The following is a 16,500-nucleotide window of genomic DNA, read 5'->3' as shown; positions in this document are numbered from 1 at the left end:
TTTGCTTGACCCAATGCTTACCCATAAGAAAATATAAATGAAAGTTAAAAAAATTTAATAAAAAAAACCCCAAGAAATCTCAAATTGCATTTGGTAATTCAGTAGAATGGTAAAGGTTGTTTATTCTTAGTATCTGTTGCTTGACCCAAAGCTTACCCCTAAGAAAATATAAGTAAAAGTTTAAAAAAAATTGAAATTCAAGAAATCCCAAATAGCATATAGTAATTCAGAAGAGTCGTAAAGGTTTAGTATTCTTTAGTATCTGTTGCTTGACCCAATGCTTACTCCTAAGAAAATATAAGTGAAAGTTTAAAAATTTAAATTAAAAAAAATGGTAATTCTGTTGAGCGGAAAAGTAATATACATGTAGTCTATGTAATCCTTATATCTGGTTCACCCAATGCATGTTTTTTTTATTGAAAAAAAAGAAAGAAACTCCACAGAAAACAAAATGCATGGTTAAATTAGGTACTAGTTGTTAGGGACAGTGTTTTTTAAAGTGCTTTTCTGATTATATTGCATGTTCATTTCTGCCTCTATAGCTAGATTTTCCAACTAAAGTCCTCTCCTGCTTTTGGCATGAATGTTGTTGTTTATATTGGATTATACATTAACATGTACCTTTTTGTTGAAATATTATATCTTTTTCATCTCTACAAGTGTATCCTACTTTGTTATTAATTTGTGAAGCATAAATTCTTCCATTAATCCCTCAAAAGTTTGATAATTGTCTTCATGTCATTCTTTTCCCATTCTCTTTTTTGTTTGTTTCCATTTCCCCAATTTATGCGCTCCAATGGATCATTGCAAATGAATTGAAATCATTTATTTTTAAGAAAACATGATAAAAAGATGACTTAAGGCAGCAGCAGTCTGTCTTGAATCAACTTTTTGGGGCATGTTATTATTTTTAATTCTAAAATGTTATGCAAATACAGTTATGTCTTTGCTAATTAAACAAGATATTTGCTTCTCTTTGGTCCTTCCCGGTTGCAGGGGCGATGATATGTTTCCAAAGTAAGTGCAATATTTTACAAATTATGCAAGACAGAATTTTCTGCATCTAGAAAACAATGCTTGCACGATTCACTAGCTGTGATAAAATATACATCGTGCACTTATTTAATGAGTTTTATATCAAGCATAACGTGTATGAATAGAGTAGAAGATATACAATCTCAAGTACTAGGATTTATTTAAAATCTGATATGATTTTTTTTGTCCCCTTTTTATCAAGCATAATTATATTTATACTGAAAGGTAATGGTGCAATTAGGAATGGAAAATGATGCAAGAAAAATTATAGGAGGATAAGAAAATATATGAAACGTTTGGAAATGAAAAGGATGTCACCTACAAAAAGAATAAAAGCTATATTATACATTATACTAATCAGCTATGTACTGTAAGTGTGAATACAAAGTTATTTTAATTAAGTAGCATGTTCATGCATTGCTAATACATTGCATGCCCTCCTGTTTTCTGATGTTGTCCCCTTTTGCTCCTAACCAATTAATTCCATTTTTTGTTTTAACATTACGATGTGTATGAATAGAGAAGAAAGATATAGCATTTCAAGTACAAGAATTCACTCAAATCTGATATAATTTTCTACACTTAAGACAGATAAAGAGAGCATTTTGGTAGATTAGTAGACAAGCAAATAACATTATGCAATTATTCAAATTTGAATATATATATATTAGTATACAGTTATTCAAATATGTTATACTGATTCATCCACAAGAGAGGGGATCTCACTTGGAGATATTTGGTGTTATATTTTCTGCTTGATAGTAATATACCGTCATTGAGAATTTAAGAAATGTAGTGGAACTATTTTACAAGCAATTTATACATATCAATATTTCTATCAGCTCAATCAGGATAAATGTTTGGGCTAATTTATGAAAAAAAAATGATATGTCAAGAAAGACCATCTTTAAATTGCCTTCATTTAATCTCTTTGCTTTTAGTGGTACACCTAGCTTTCTGGCGAGCGACCAGCTTGACGGGCAGTTTGATGGTGAAACACAGGTAAAAATCAACTTGGAAAAATACTAAACATTCTACCTTTAGAGTGAGCCCTGTCTTTTTATTCTTGCTTCTTCTTTTCTCTCCCGTTAATTCTTTTACTCCTTATTCGTAATCATCTTATTCTTAGAGGGTATGAATGAGAAAATGGCTGAATGGATGAATGATAGATTAATTGAATGCTTTATTGATTGATTGGTTGATTAATTGATTGACTTATTGACTGGTTGGTTGAATAATAAAGAATTAATTGATTGCTGTAATGGTTATTGACAGATATGATTGACTGAGTAATTGATTGATAGATGGAAATCTATAAGTGATTTTAACGAATAAATAATCAATTTATTGAATTATTGATTTATGTAAATGAATACATTGAAGAACAAAATTGAATTATTTAATATTCATTGATTGATTTATTGATTAATTTATTAATTATTTCATTCATTTATTCATGCATTGGTTAATTAATCCATATACATATTACAGAATTATTGATATGACTAATATGTTGATGAACAATCACCCATTTTTTGTTCAACCCAACCCACCAATCAATCTATTTCCCTTATAGGAACGTACTCTTGAGTTTGGGCCTGAGGATGAGGAAGCTATGGCTGTTGCTAACAGCATCCTAGCTGGGACCAGTACCTTGCCAGAGGATAATCTCATGAGGTAGCTAGACTCAATCTCATCTTGATTTAGTTGCATGAACCAACCCCTTTGTTGTTTGTCAGTATGATGACAAACATTCACATGTGCAGTCAAACCTGCTTTATAATAATAATAATAATATTCCGCTTTGATATAGCGCTTAATACAAATGTTTCTAAGTGCTTTATAGATATACATGTAGATATAGTGACCACCTGTCTTCAAAGACCACATTTTTTTGTTTTCATTGAATATGGTTTCTCATTGAAACATGTACTAAAGGAACCTGTCTACACAGACCACCTGTGTACAAAGACTACTTTTTGTGTTTCCCTTGAAAATGGTTTCTCATTGAAAAATGTACTAAAGGAACCTGTCTACAAAGACCACTTATTGTGTTTCCCTTGGGCGGGCGCTATAGATCAACAAGATTGACTAGCTACCTTGGTTCCACAACTAGTGCTTTCAATTTTCTTTTGTTAAATTGAACAGAAAATACAAACGTGCATTCTATAGGAACAAGCAATTTACCTATCCCGTTTCTGTTTATTAAAGAAAGTCATTTGTGACCATTGATAGTCCCAAGCATACATGTACATGTCGATAGCAAATTTGACTACTTGAGTGGTACATGATACCACTACACAGAATGAGATTCGAGATGCAATGCTGTGTGGTAGTTCTTCTGCTACTCAGTTTCAAATATTGATGAAAAAACAATTAACGTTGTAATAATACTTGAAGAATTTATGTTTAATAAGCTTCCTATATGTTTTGGAAGTTATCAACAAAGTGTACCTTCCTGTATCATAACCCAGTGCCATATGTATTTTGTTGCCAGAAAATGTCATTATTTTTATGGGTTTGAGATATTTTCAGTGATTTATTATGCAACAGAAACCTTTAAGGTATTACAAAGTTTTGGGAAATTTTGAAAAATGGGTGGATAGTGATTCTTGACAATTTTAATATATTTGGATGCCATTGTGGATGTATTAAAAACATCAGAAATTGTAGCCCCTAAAACACGATAAATTTCAAATAGCTCCTACGGCCGTACAATGGTAGCTGCGACCATGAAAATTTCAGAGTATGTAGTTGTGGTATATAATTTCCGAACGAGAATAGCTAATCGGTCAATTTTAGTCAAGAAACATTGTTTTATAGCATAATTAATACCTTGACCTTGAGAGGGAGCTATTCAACATAAAGTGTTCATTATTTACAATTTCATAACTTTAGAGTCGATTTCGACCGCGACAACAATCACTGAATATTGTAGGATTGTATATGCTTCCAATATGTTCATTTGAACCAAATTGATGACCCCATACCAAAACTTTGTATTACCTTTAATGTTCTTTACATTTTATACTTGAAAGTGTTTTTACCCTTAATTTTTTTTTTATTCCTGACTAATAGAGGTATGACAGCCACTTTACCCGGCAGTGCGGACCTGGACTCGCCCTCCTACAGCAATCAAGGAACCCTCCCGGCCTACTCCAGGTCCGAAGAGCTCCCCTCGACCTTCTTCAGCCCGGGGACGGGGTACACCAACCACGCCCTCTCGGTGGATGACGATCCGGACCTCAAGAGGGAGCTCTCATCCTCACCGTACCAGACCAAGTCCAACCCCCTCATTGACAGGGATGAGGTATGTAGGACAAGGTTCTCGTCTAGCCTAGCCTAGCCTAGTCCAGTTCAATCTAGTCCATTTGAGTCAAGTCTAGTCTAGTCTACTCTATTTGAGTTGAGTCTAGTCTAGTCTACTCTATTTGAGTCAAGTCAGTTCTAGTCTACTCTTTTTGAGTCGGAGCTAGTCTTGTCGAAGCTAGTCTAATCTAGTTTAATATAGTACATTTATATTATGTCTCCTCTTACCACAGCTCCTAGTACAAATGAAGCAGGGATGTCTTTTTTTTTTAATAGTTTTTAAAAAAGGGTGATATGACGTTGGCTTGGTAGCGTATAGTCCTACCCAAAACAAGATCTCACCCTAAAAGTCCATCTTGTTTTTCATTCTTCTTATTTTTCCTCTCTTTCCTTCTGGTGTCCTTTCTTTTCTTCTGGTTTCCTTCTGGGTGTTTTGAGTACAATTGATAAAAGTAAAGAAAATGACTTGTTGTAAATTGATTCTGTACTCTGAGCATTAGTAGAAAGAGTTTTTATGTAATCAAGCAAATTAATGTGTTCAATGTTTACTGAATTTGCTGGGATTTTTTTAAAAACTTTGATGTGCTTAAAATTGTTGTTGAGATTTCTGGTACTTTAATGTTCTTGCTTAATACTTTAATGTCAGGAATTTTTCAATGAAGATGAATTTATAAATCAAATATTAATGAATTAAAATATCTAACTAAAGATTAATTCATCAAATTTTTAAAAAGTCAAAAACAGTTTGATTCAACTTGAAATTTTAGATATATTGATATTTTGGGGTTTAAATTTTCTTTACTTTACAAATATTAATATAATCAATTTATTGATTCTCAAGTTTTACAGTTCCATTGTTAAGTTTATGTAGCACTGTTAGCACATGTCTATGTTTGCGACTGATAAATATATTCATGTTGTTATTTTGTCATTGGCCTGTACAGAGCTGTTATATAATTATCCATATTTTCTCTGGTTCTTTGGGCATATGCCTTGTTTCTTTGAGATGGGAAAATTATGCTAATCTTTTATCTTTTTTTTCTCTCTTTCCCATCCTTCCTAAATACCACCTTGCAATTCACATTTCACTCACATACACAAATTATTCTGATTCTCTCTCTCTCTCTCTCTCTGATCAAAATATTTCCTTGATTCTAATTTTCATAATCCAACTTTTGTATTGATGGTATTCATGCTATTTTTAAACAATGTCAATATCCAACTATATACAATGATACACAAACTATTCTGTTTTACTCTTTCTTTCATGTTGTTTTGAATAACATTGAATTTAACTTTACATCATGCAACTTTTGTATTCATGCTAATCTAAAACAATGTCAAAATCCACACGACTCAATTTGCTGCTTGGAAAATGGATTGAGACCTCTTTCTTTTCCTACCATCTTATTATCTATTTGACATACATCTCTGATCATCTCTTACAAATTCTAATCACTTTTTCATCTCATCTTCATCACTAAAAATGAAAATATATACCGAACTCCAATCTTTTACATATACCCACCCTGTGACCTTTGACCTTTAACCTTCCACCATCATGCTCTGGGGGTCATTCACGTGTCAGCTGATCTAGGTCATCTGCCTCCCATCATCTTGATCTTTTAGCTTCAACTTTCTGTTTTTGTAAGTTCTCTGCACTTTCATGTAGTCTACATGGTGTCTCAATAAAATAGGAAAACCAAATAAAATAGGCACACCTTCATTGTACATGTATGTCAGATCCAGTTTTGTAAAGGTTTGGTAAAACCATGCAGTACGTGTTGATATGTTTGAATTCAAATTAAACAAAATAGGTCTCTATCTTATTCAAGAAGTCATGTACCTTTTCAGGAATTAAGTTCTTGATTTTGAAAATACATTTCGTCAAAGAAAAAAAAATCAGAATATAAGTTATTGGTAAAGCACAATCTACAATTTAGATGATTTCTTGTAATTTTAAAACGTTGTAGTGCAGTTATCATACACCCCATAATTGCAGGCAATACAATTGACTTTTTCTTGACTAGTAGATCGTTTTTTACTCAAACATTTTTTGTAAGATTGCGTTCAGTATGTGACGCTTGATATTTATCGATAACATCCTTGTATAAAACCATTGCCCAAAATGCCTATAGAAAATTCCAAGAACGGTTAAGTGACTAAATGGGAGAAGTACACCACGTATCAGTGAAATACATTGAGGCACAGTTTATCCTTTGTTCTTTTGTTCTTTTTCAAGCAATACATTATTTTTCCTAATTCAATTTCACTACCAATATTCTGCATTCTAGAGCCACACCTTTTTACTCTGAACCTAACAGCTGTGAATTTACTCATTTCAAGATTTCTTTAATTGAACTATTTCTAATTCATTGTTTCTCCAAATTTCACCACTTTCTAACATTTCCTTTGAAAAATTGCTGTCCAATGTATCCATCAAATAATTGTTTGAGGAAAAGAAGATCTAAAGTATTTATGGTATTATCATCAATTCTATAAGTATGTTTGTACCAACTGTCTTGTCTCACATACCCAAGTTAACTTTTGTGAAACAATTGTTTTGATTATACTCAAATTATGCCATTTCCTTTTTTTATCTTTCAATTTGTAATTCATTTTGTATATGAAGCAACTTGTATATTGTTTTCTTAGTAAACAATTAAATTTTCAAATGATGCAGAAAAAATAATGTATTATGCCCTTGTTTCAAGATAATGTTATTAACATTTATCATATTTTGCTATATACTACTATTTATTTTCTGAACTTTGTTTTCTGATTTAATTTGTTATATTAGGATCGCTCATATACGAACTCTGAGGCCTCTACTCCATCCATCCCATCTAAATCAACCTCCCCGTCAGGGACCTTTGACCCTCGGAAGCCCTACCCCGGCAGTCTAGCCGACTCTCAGACCCACAATGACGTCCATCTCCTCCGGATGGGGCGAGCTGACTCCCGACCGAGCTCCATCGACAGCGGACACCAGTCCTTGGATCGAGGGGCCAAGAAGGGCAGCGCCGCTAGCACCCCCATTAAGGTGCCCCCTCCGGTCGCCCCAAAGATGAAACGCCCCGGTGCCTTTGGGAACATCCCGCCCAACAGCGATGAAGAGAACAGCAGCGATAAGATTCTCGATGAGTTCCTGGATGACCAGTTCACCCCGCTCGTCCCAGCATCAGAGATATCTTCCTACACGTACACCGTCTCTCCCTCCAGCACTCCCCCGAACCCAAGGAGGGCTGCACCCGTACTAAACTCCTCCTATGACGTGACTCCACAGGATATTGATGTTTCAGGGATGTCTGGGACCAGCGAATCACTACAAGAGAATGATCTATCATCTGAACAGTGGGAAGCCAGTGATGTAATGACAACAAACCTTTGAGGAACCCTTCCAGATGTTACGATTTAATCATGCTGCAAGTCTATTGCAGGATGCTTTTAAACAGATTGAATTCTTGAAATGCAGCAATTTTATAAATGTCTCTTCATCTGGATAAATTCTAATAAGCACTTTTCTGTGCATTAAAAATTATCTCTGTTTGCTCAATTGAAGGTCTTTATAACAAGAGCATTCCTAATAGTTTGTGAGGGGAAATTCCCTTGTAAATTCCTTTGTGCCTGACACTTGACAATAGACCTATAGGACCCATTTCACAAAGCCTTATTTTAATGACAAATGACAAAAATCAGTGACAAATCTGCTGATAACCAAACAGAAGCAAGGGTTTCAGTAGCTTAAAAAAAACTGTCATTTGTCACTGATGACAAGTTTTGTGAAATGTTATTGCATGTTTCATGAAAAAAGAGCTTCTCCATTACAGAGGAACTAGTTCATGGTTGTAAAACCATTTCATTTGTATTCCTCTTTGTATTAAGCAGCAGAGTATGTTGCTGATATGAATATACCTAACTATATTTTAAACAGGGTCATAATCCACTTTTTTCTTTATTTGTAGCATTACAAAAATAAATCAAGAATAGGGATTTATCTTGAAAAGCAATTAAGACCAAGTTTACACCATACATTCGCAGTGCCATTTAGGTTAGTGCAATAAGTATCTTTCGTAGCAGTGACTATTAAATAGATAAAAGAATGAGTAAATCCTAAGAAATTCATGATATATTAATTCCTATGTGTATATGCACTATATTACAAAAACATGTACTTTCTAGCGTACCTCTTGTTTCGTTTGTTATTCACCAGTAAATAATGAATCATTTATTATCAGTCCCTTTGCTTTATTTTTAAAAATACTTGAAATAATGTAAGCATGACTTTGTAGCTCCTCTGAATAATTTTCAAAATGAATCTGAAGTATTATCTTTAAATTGAAAGATAGACAAGTAAGTGTGCTATTCTTTGGTTTGTTATTGAAGGGATGAAGATAAATTAAAGATGACCAATAAATATCTGGTTTTCATTGCTAGATTTCCATGCTCTATTCTTAATATTTGTATTCAAAATGATAGATCTTTACCATTTTGTCCTGCTTATGTACTCACTTTATCATCTAATTTCTTGCCTATATTAAATGCCCTATAATGACATAGGATATTCTATTAACTTATTCAATCCATAGCTTACTCTTGCTCTATGACTTATTGCCCTTCAAAAAATGAAAAGACATTTTATCTAATGGGCCCTAAAGTTGTTGCAATAGATCTATTTATAGAGTTATTTATCTCTCATTTCAATTTACCGAGCCATCTTGCTTGCCTTTGTTTCTATTCTATTTATCAAAACTTTGTACTTTAATGACTCCTTGTCTTGAACCAATGTGTAATTGACAAGGCACATTTCTTTGAAAAACTGTTCACAGATACAAGACCTATATCCTTATTTAAACACATCAACAATGTCCTTTTTGGTTATAGTTTTATTCCTCAATCTACTTATCACTTAATATGGGTACCAAACTAATATATTCATTTTTGACGTTTAAATGCAACTATCAAATGAAAAAAGGACTATTTTTCAGGTTGCACATAATCATAAGTTCCTTGTATTGTTATTCACTATACTAAATGGTGTAATGAGAGCTTAAAAGATGCATTTAATGGAAGTATTATCACAGTATCTCAACAGCAATGGTTTATTACAACTATGAATAGAAGCACTTTGTCTGTTTGGAGCCAGAAGGGCGTGCGCCGTGGACTCTGTGTAAAATGATGAGATAATGACCTTCTGGCTCCAAATACATAATATCATATTTTCAGAGACAAAAGGGGATTTCCCAGTAATTAACTCTGTGTAAAATGAGTTAATGCCCTTCTAGCTCCCCAAACAGATCGCATGTAAAAAGGAAAGAGAAATTTATCGCTTAGAGCCAGAAAGATGTTGATAGGGTGTACCAGTTAACGTCCTTCTTGCACTCAAGCAGATGAAATGTAGAAGTAAAGTAATTGTCTTTTACTCATACATGTGTAGGTACGTCTTTCACAAATATTTACCAAAGTACCTGTCCGTGATTCTCGCCTTATTGTACTAGCACAGTCTACTTCAATCGCTGTGTACATGTACATATTTTGTAAATTATGTATTTATTGGTGAAGAGATAATATATTCACTCACATTTTTGCCATCTCCGATTTGATTTCATTTGCAATACTAAGGTAAAATAGATATTGGAATGATATGAGATTATTTTTGCATACTACGTTGATGTATATATTTTTTAGAAGGTGAATGATATATGATTGTGCAAGTAAAATTACATTCCTAATGTACAGTGTGGTGTACACATATATATTATGGTATGTATTTATTGTTTTGTTTCTTTTCCTTCCTGTCATATCTAGAGCTTAATTTAGTAATAGTGCAAGCCAAACCTTCTATTATTTATATAATTTACTTAATTTTGACACACTTACTCTTCTACAATATTCAAACAATTTGTGATGGACAAATATCATATTGTCCGACTTTTCCCTCTAATTTCTGTTCTGTATTTTTAATCTGGTTTGATGCATAGCAATGTCTGCATTAATATCTGTAATGTTCACGCTCAGTATGCATGTTTCTCTGTGGAGTATTACAAATGACTATTCATCACATATATAATGAGAAATTGAAAATGACATCAAATTGATTAAGACAGTTCTTGTGTTGCAATTCATGTACATGTATATGTAAGTATAGAGAGCTACAGGTCATAGAGAATGTATATATAATCAATCAAAATTAAGTTTACAAACTTTTTCTGAGGGTTTTATGATAATAATAGATCTCAAAGTACTGATACTAGTTCTCTTTGCCCCACCTTTTTGGGCAAGTCTTTTCACCATATCTTCTTTTTAATCTAAGTTTTAGTTTACCTAGGGATGGGCACACTCGTAAATAAACAATGTAAATATGATGTAACAGTAATTATATTTTTCTTTAATTTTTTTTAATGATAGTTTGAATTAAGATATTGTAAAATGATTTAACTTGTTTTTATTATGAAATTGAAATTATGATTTTGGTTTCTTTAATGGAATAATAAATCATTACATCATCACCCAATAGCATATCATGTACATAAATATGTTCCTTCTTTTTTATACTAAAACAAAAACAACAAAAATCTGTACACTTTGGGATGTTTTTAGCTTTTATAAAACAAAACCAGTATAATTGTGTTTTAGTAAGTTTCATCTAATCAAAAGAAATATGTTCTTTTAAAATTATTTTATGTATTATTCTGATTGTGGAAGGAACCTGCCACAAAGTATTTTCTTGTTAGTACTGTACTAAGAAAATCATTCCTCATTTTGTTCCTTATTCGTAAACAATGAAGGCAAATTTGAATATTAATTTCACTGTATGTATTCCATTCTTACTTATTGTTGTAAAATAATTTTTGATAGAAATAAAATGCGTTAGCAAAGGTAAATGAAGTTATTTCATTTTGGCCCAAACCCGAAACTATATAGCAGAGATTTTGAATGTCTAATGAATACCAGTATGATGTGAGAGGGTGTAACGTTATCTATATAGTAATGACTTTATTCAATTTTTTAAAATTCCATTGGAACTATTTATAGCCAAGAAGTTACCGTAATTAACGGTGTAATAACCGCACCTTTTTGCCGCCAAAAAAAAAATTCAAAGTCCGGGGTGCGGTTTATACATGGTACACCAAAAAAAAAAAGTTTCAATTTATTCCCCTCCACCTGGCGCTATGCCTGGCAATGTCTCCCAGCTCAGTAATCGGTGTGTTGACTCACCACTTGGAAACTAGAACAACGCTCAAATTTGTCTGTCATCTTGGTTTGAAAGTAATCTTTCTGATAGATTTCAATATGTAGTTTATAATAATAATTCCTCCAGTTTTTCTTCTATTACACGGCGTACCACAAGGTTCTATCCTAGGTCCTCTACTGTTTTTTAAGTCGGCAAAAAGAAAGTCGGCAAAAAAAAAAGTCGGCGAAAAAGAGTGGTGCGGTTAATACACGAGGGCAGTTTATACAACGTTAATTACGGTAGTATGAAATGTCAAGCCAGTTAATGCCAAGAGTTTCATACCATCATCTTACCGAGGGAAAAATATTTAACTCAAAGAATCTTTTGTCAGAACATTTTTCTGTATTTGTGTCCATGCATGTAAGTGTACTCAATGTATATGTTATTTTTGTTTGTTTGTTTAACCCTACTGCTAAGAAAGCCTGCGTATGCATGTATTAAAAGTAAGCAACCAGGGAACCTATGGCTTTAAGTCCTCTCTGGTAATGAGGATTAATACTTTTATATCAAAGGGCTCTAGCGCATCAACCTGGTTTTGAATCCGGAACCTCCCGGAACGAACCACTGCTCTACCGGCCACTGAGCCATCGTGCCTCGCTATATATTCAAATTATTAAAAATGTATTTTTAATTGCCATAACATGGGCATGTACATATTCATATACATACCGGTATGTACATAGTATGTAGATGTAACTTATATCCCTTTTAACGAATTTTTACATTATCAAGCATGAAAATGAAGGGAAAAAATCTATTTCTTATTATTTTAACTTTTACTTTTCTAAGTCGTTGTTGTTAACATGAAACATTGAATCTGGAATATGAGTAGTTTTATAATATTTAGTACACGGAAGAGGAATACTGTTTGTGTTTATATATATGAAAGTTACATAAGGAGATTATATATTCATGTATTTACGAAGACCAGCCTCAACTCTCACAAACATTTCACTGTGATCGCACCACACTGTGCCTTCAAATATCTCATGCCATTTCAAATGTCAACAGATAACTTTAGAATTGCACTTTTGAATTTGGAATTATTGCAAACTTTCAAAAGAAGCCAATGAAGTACATGCAGGCCTACTTTAAAATATATGCAGTATTTGGTGAAGAGTAAATTTACCCTTCGACGTACTCTCTCTTTCTTGTTTCTTCGTATATAGTGCTGTCTCTCCTTTCCTAACTCATTACTTATTTCTATCTGCTCTCTGGATGTACATATAAGCACCACCACCACCCCCCCCCCCCTCTCCCTCTCTCTCTCTCTCTCTCTCTCTCTCTCTCTATCTCTCATTTTGTCATTTCTATTATTACCAGACTTGTCAAGCTCTTATATATTTAGTTCTGTAGAGGGGTGTGAGATCGAGTGAGACATTCTCATTCAGATTTATTTCAGCGATGTACAGTCTGAACTGATATCAAGCATTACAAAAGAAAAATACAATTTTGTTTGTTTGTATATTAACAACTCTTGTCAGAATGTTTGAATATCTGAGGCCCTCTCCTCTTTCTCATTTTCAGCCAACGTGGCTCTTTACCGCTTCTCATCACTATTTGTCACAAACTCACAACAGCCAGTTTTCAGTTATTTCTTACACATAATGTGTGCTTTATATTCTTCACACTACTAATGAGTTATTTACAGTAGAGTTGATAGGAGAGGCACCAGAGTTATATATTTTATTGAATGAATTTTAAAAAATAGGAATTCATGAACAGATATGCTAGAATTACATTTTTGCAGTAAAATGGAAGACTCTTCTTTGTATAAATACTTTTAAAATGAAAGTACATTTTAATTGGTAATTGTTCTCTTTTTTGTTGCTTGTAATATAAAGAAAGAATAGATAGCAGTCAATTTATATGCTACATATTTTTAATGTATGTGTATCATGAGGTACAGGGTTTAGAAAGCGGAGAGTGCAATTTAATAAAATTGAAAGTCACAAAAGTCTTGGATCTTCTGTGTTTCTTGTTGATTTATTGTCCATTTCTATGCAAAGTTTTATGTGAATTTATGTCACAGAAATACAGGTACGGGTATTTACATGCACATTGACTGTATAAAGGGATATACAAGCATGGATATGTACATCAGAAATTAATTTACAAAAAGTGCTCTCAATTGAGTTCTGGTCATGCGATATATTGCATTGTGAAAGAAACGTTGTGGAATCGATCAGAAAAAGTTGATCATGTAGCATAGTATTGGTGTGTACTGCAAGGTTCTGGAGTCATCAAAATGAAAGGAAATTTGACGCAGTCTTGGTTAAGTAGCGAGCACAGTACAAAAATTGGTCCTCGTTTTTTAGCTGTTACTTGTCATATTTAAAATATAAAGGTATTTTAAGAGCCATGCTTTTCAGGGAACATTTTTTTTCTGTTGTTCCACACTTGCATAATAAGAATGATAACGGACACAAAGTATTTTCACCTCTCCCCAGAACTCAACCTTCTCATACACTATGAATATGACGGACAAAGAAAGCGGACAAAATATACAGTTCCTCAGATAGACAAAGGAACATCCCTTCACTGCTATTATGTAAAAATGTGTAGAACAGGGGTCACATGCATATTCACCTTTTTACATAATGGCAGTGAAGGGACGTTCCTTTGTCTACCTGAGGAACTGTATATTTTGTCCGCTTTCTTTGTCGGTCATGTTCATAGTGAGTGATACATGTATATGTATATTTCTACATGTAGGATCAACCTTCCCTCTATAATTATGCAGCCTCATGTCCTTGAGCAAGACATTTTATCCAAATTTCTTCTCTTCACCCAGGTGCTAAATCTACACAAATCAAATCTATTTGGTCGCCTTATGGAAAATTTGACTTGAGCTAGTTAAATGCAGAGTCAACTGTATTTATGAGAATAGGAAGAAAAATCATTGAACATAAAAATATATGAGCTAAATTGATTCTTTCCTGTCAACTAATGTGTGTAACCTATATAACCATTCAAAAAGAAGACACTCGAAACAGTAATTTTGATAAAGACCTTTATTACTATTTATTTCATGTGCACATTGTCCAGTTAACATGTATCATTTGTACATCAAGCAACACATCTTTGGTATAAATACATGTATTTAAACTCCTCAAATCTAAAAAGTTCTGCCACTCCAGACCTCGTTTGAGCATTGATATCTCTGTTGTTACTAAAAACGTATTTGACGTTAGTATCATTCAAAAGCCTGCTTACATGTATATATCCCTTTACAATAATGTATCATTTGTAATGATTATGTAATCATGGATTCTCTTTCCGTGAACTGTAGATGCAGCAGTTTATAGAATTTTTGTTTTGTTTCTTTGTTTTTAACAAAGGCTCTTTTCCATCGATGGGGCTTTTTGTGAGTTCAGGGGGACAAATTGCCCTTTGCATTTATTTTCCCTTGAATATACAACAGTATACACACAAAATTAATTATAAATAATTATCAAACATCGCCAACAAATTACACACTACCTATACCAAGCACCATTACAGAAAGTCCTGAAAAATATAACATACAGGGTACTTTCCTCACACACTGTACAGAGCTCCCTGATAAATAATGACCTTGCTTCTCTGATCTATTTTTGATGAACTTATTCTACAAGATAAAGCTCTGGAAATTGTCTTACTGTAGCAGCACTTGAGAATGGCTGGATCATAATTAATGAAACTCAAGAAATAATTTCTTTAGAGACCTACAAATAATTTGAGCTATTGACACTTTGTGTCTGGCTGGTTCTACCCTGTAATAACAATATGTTATAATATTTGAGATATAATCCCTGCATGCATGAATACAACAACAAAGGGTAACAAGCCTTTTAGGTAGCCTTCAAAAATTGAAAATAATACACAAACACATCAGACATATTTACCAAACAAATGTAGTGAATTTAGACATCTTTTCTAAAAGAAATGCATATCGTTTGACGTTTGATTATCTAGATTTTTACATGATTAGTTTTCAGCTCAGCAGATGGTATCCTAGGTTCTCAGTGTTTGTAAATATGCTTTCTCTCAGATTGATCAATTCGTATATTTGCTTACAAAAAATTATGTAATATTCATAAAGAATTTGATTATTCATGAAAACTAAGATGTAGGCATATCTTTCTCTTCAGATCAGCAATAAATAGTTTTCAGCTGCTTTTTTTCTACTACCTTGCTATAAAGAATACCCTCTCACAGAATACCATCACTAAGTGTAGAGCTTGTCACTTTCAATTTACATACCTGGATAGCGTTTCACAAGACCGTACAAGTTCCACAACAACCCATTGAAATACTGTGTTTCAATGGCATGTCAGTGAACTTGTACTTATGGTGGTTTTGTGAAACGATGCCCTTTATTATTGCTGGGGCTAGTGCAGCATTTCATAGTGCCAACAAAACCTATAAAGCTGCAAAGTCAATTAAAATCTACATTTATTTCACTTGCGGTGGTAACGCCTGTAGTTAACAGTCTGTATTTCACTGGTACATGTACCAATCACCTAACAGAACACAATTTTTGTACAGCTAGAATGTATAAAATCATATAAAAGAACACAGGGTGAAGGAGTTTGACGAAAACAGAGATTAACACAAAACTGCGCACCTGGAACCCAAGTCCAACTTGAGTATCCTAGAAGCCCTATCTTATACAGGTGTGTCCAGTATTCTACTGACCAGTTGCCTTTATGATTGATCAGTGAGAGTATATTTAAACTTCCAAAATTTCTTTTTAGAAGTACTATTTGAAGGTCATATTTTGAAAACAGTATTACGACATAGAACAACTAACATATAAAACAAACAAATTAATTTGTGATTGTTACACTTTAAAGAAAAAGACTTCTGGTCATGCGATTGCATCGTGAAAGAAACATTGTGGAATCGATCTGCTATCAGAAAAGGTTGATCATCTAGCA

The 16,500-nt window shown here is 33.2% G+C and overlaps 1 protein-coding gene across 1 annotated transcript; it reads left to right on the top strand.

Moving 5' to 3' along the window:
• Positions 1-852: 852 nt before the first annotated feature.
• Positions 853-8,071, top strand: LOC115921755. Its single transcript, XM_030979839.1, has 5 exons — positions 853-1,017; positions 1,977-2,037; positions 2,612-2,712; positions 4,114-4,345; positions 7,145-8,071. Exons 1-5 carry the CDS (start codon positions 899-901, stop codon positions 7,733-7,735), a joined length of 1,104 nt encoding a protein of 367 aa, XP_030835699.1. The 5' UTR covers positions 853-898; the 3' UTR covers positions 7,736-8,071.
• The last annotated feature ends 8,429 nt before the right edge of the window (positions 8,072-16,500 follow it).

Source organism: Strongylocentrotus purpuratus, unplaced genomic scaffold (genome assembly GCF_000002235.5).
Source record: "Strongylocentrotus purpuratus isolate Spur 01 unplaced genomic scaffold, Spur_5.0 spur5_scaffold_10, whole genome shotgun sequence".
In the NCBI taxonomy this organism is placed as follows: domain Eukaryota; kingdom Metazoa; phylum Echinodermata; class Echinoidea; order Camarodonta; family Strongylocentrotidae; genus Strongylocentrotus; species Strongylocentrotus purpuratus.
Note: the sequence above shows the minus strand (reverse complement) of the source record. Positions and strands in the feature narration are given on the sequence as shown.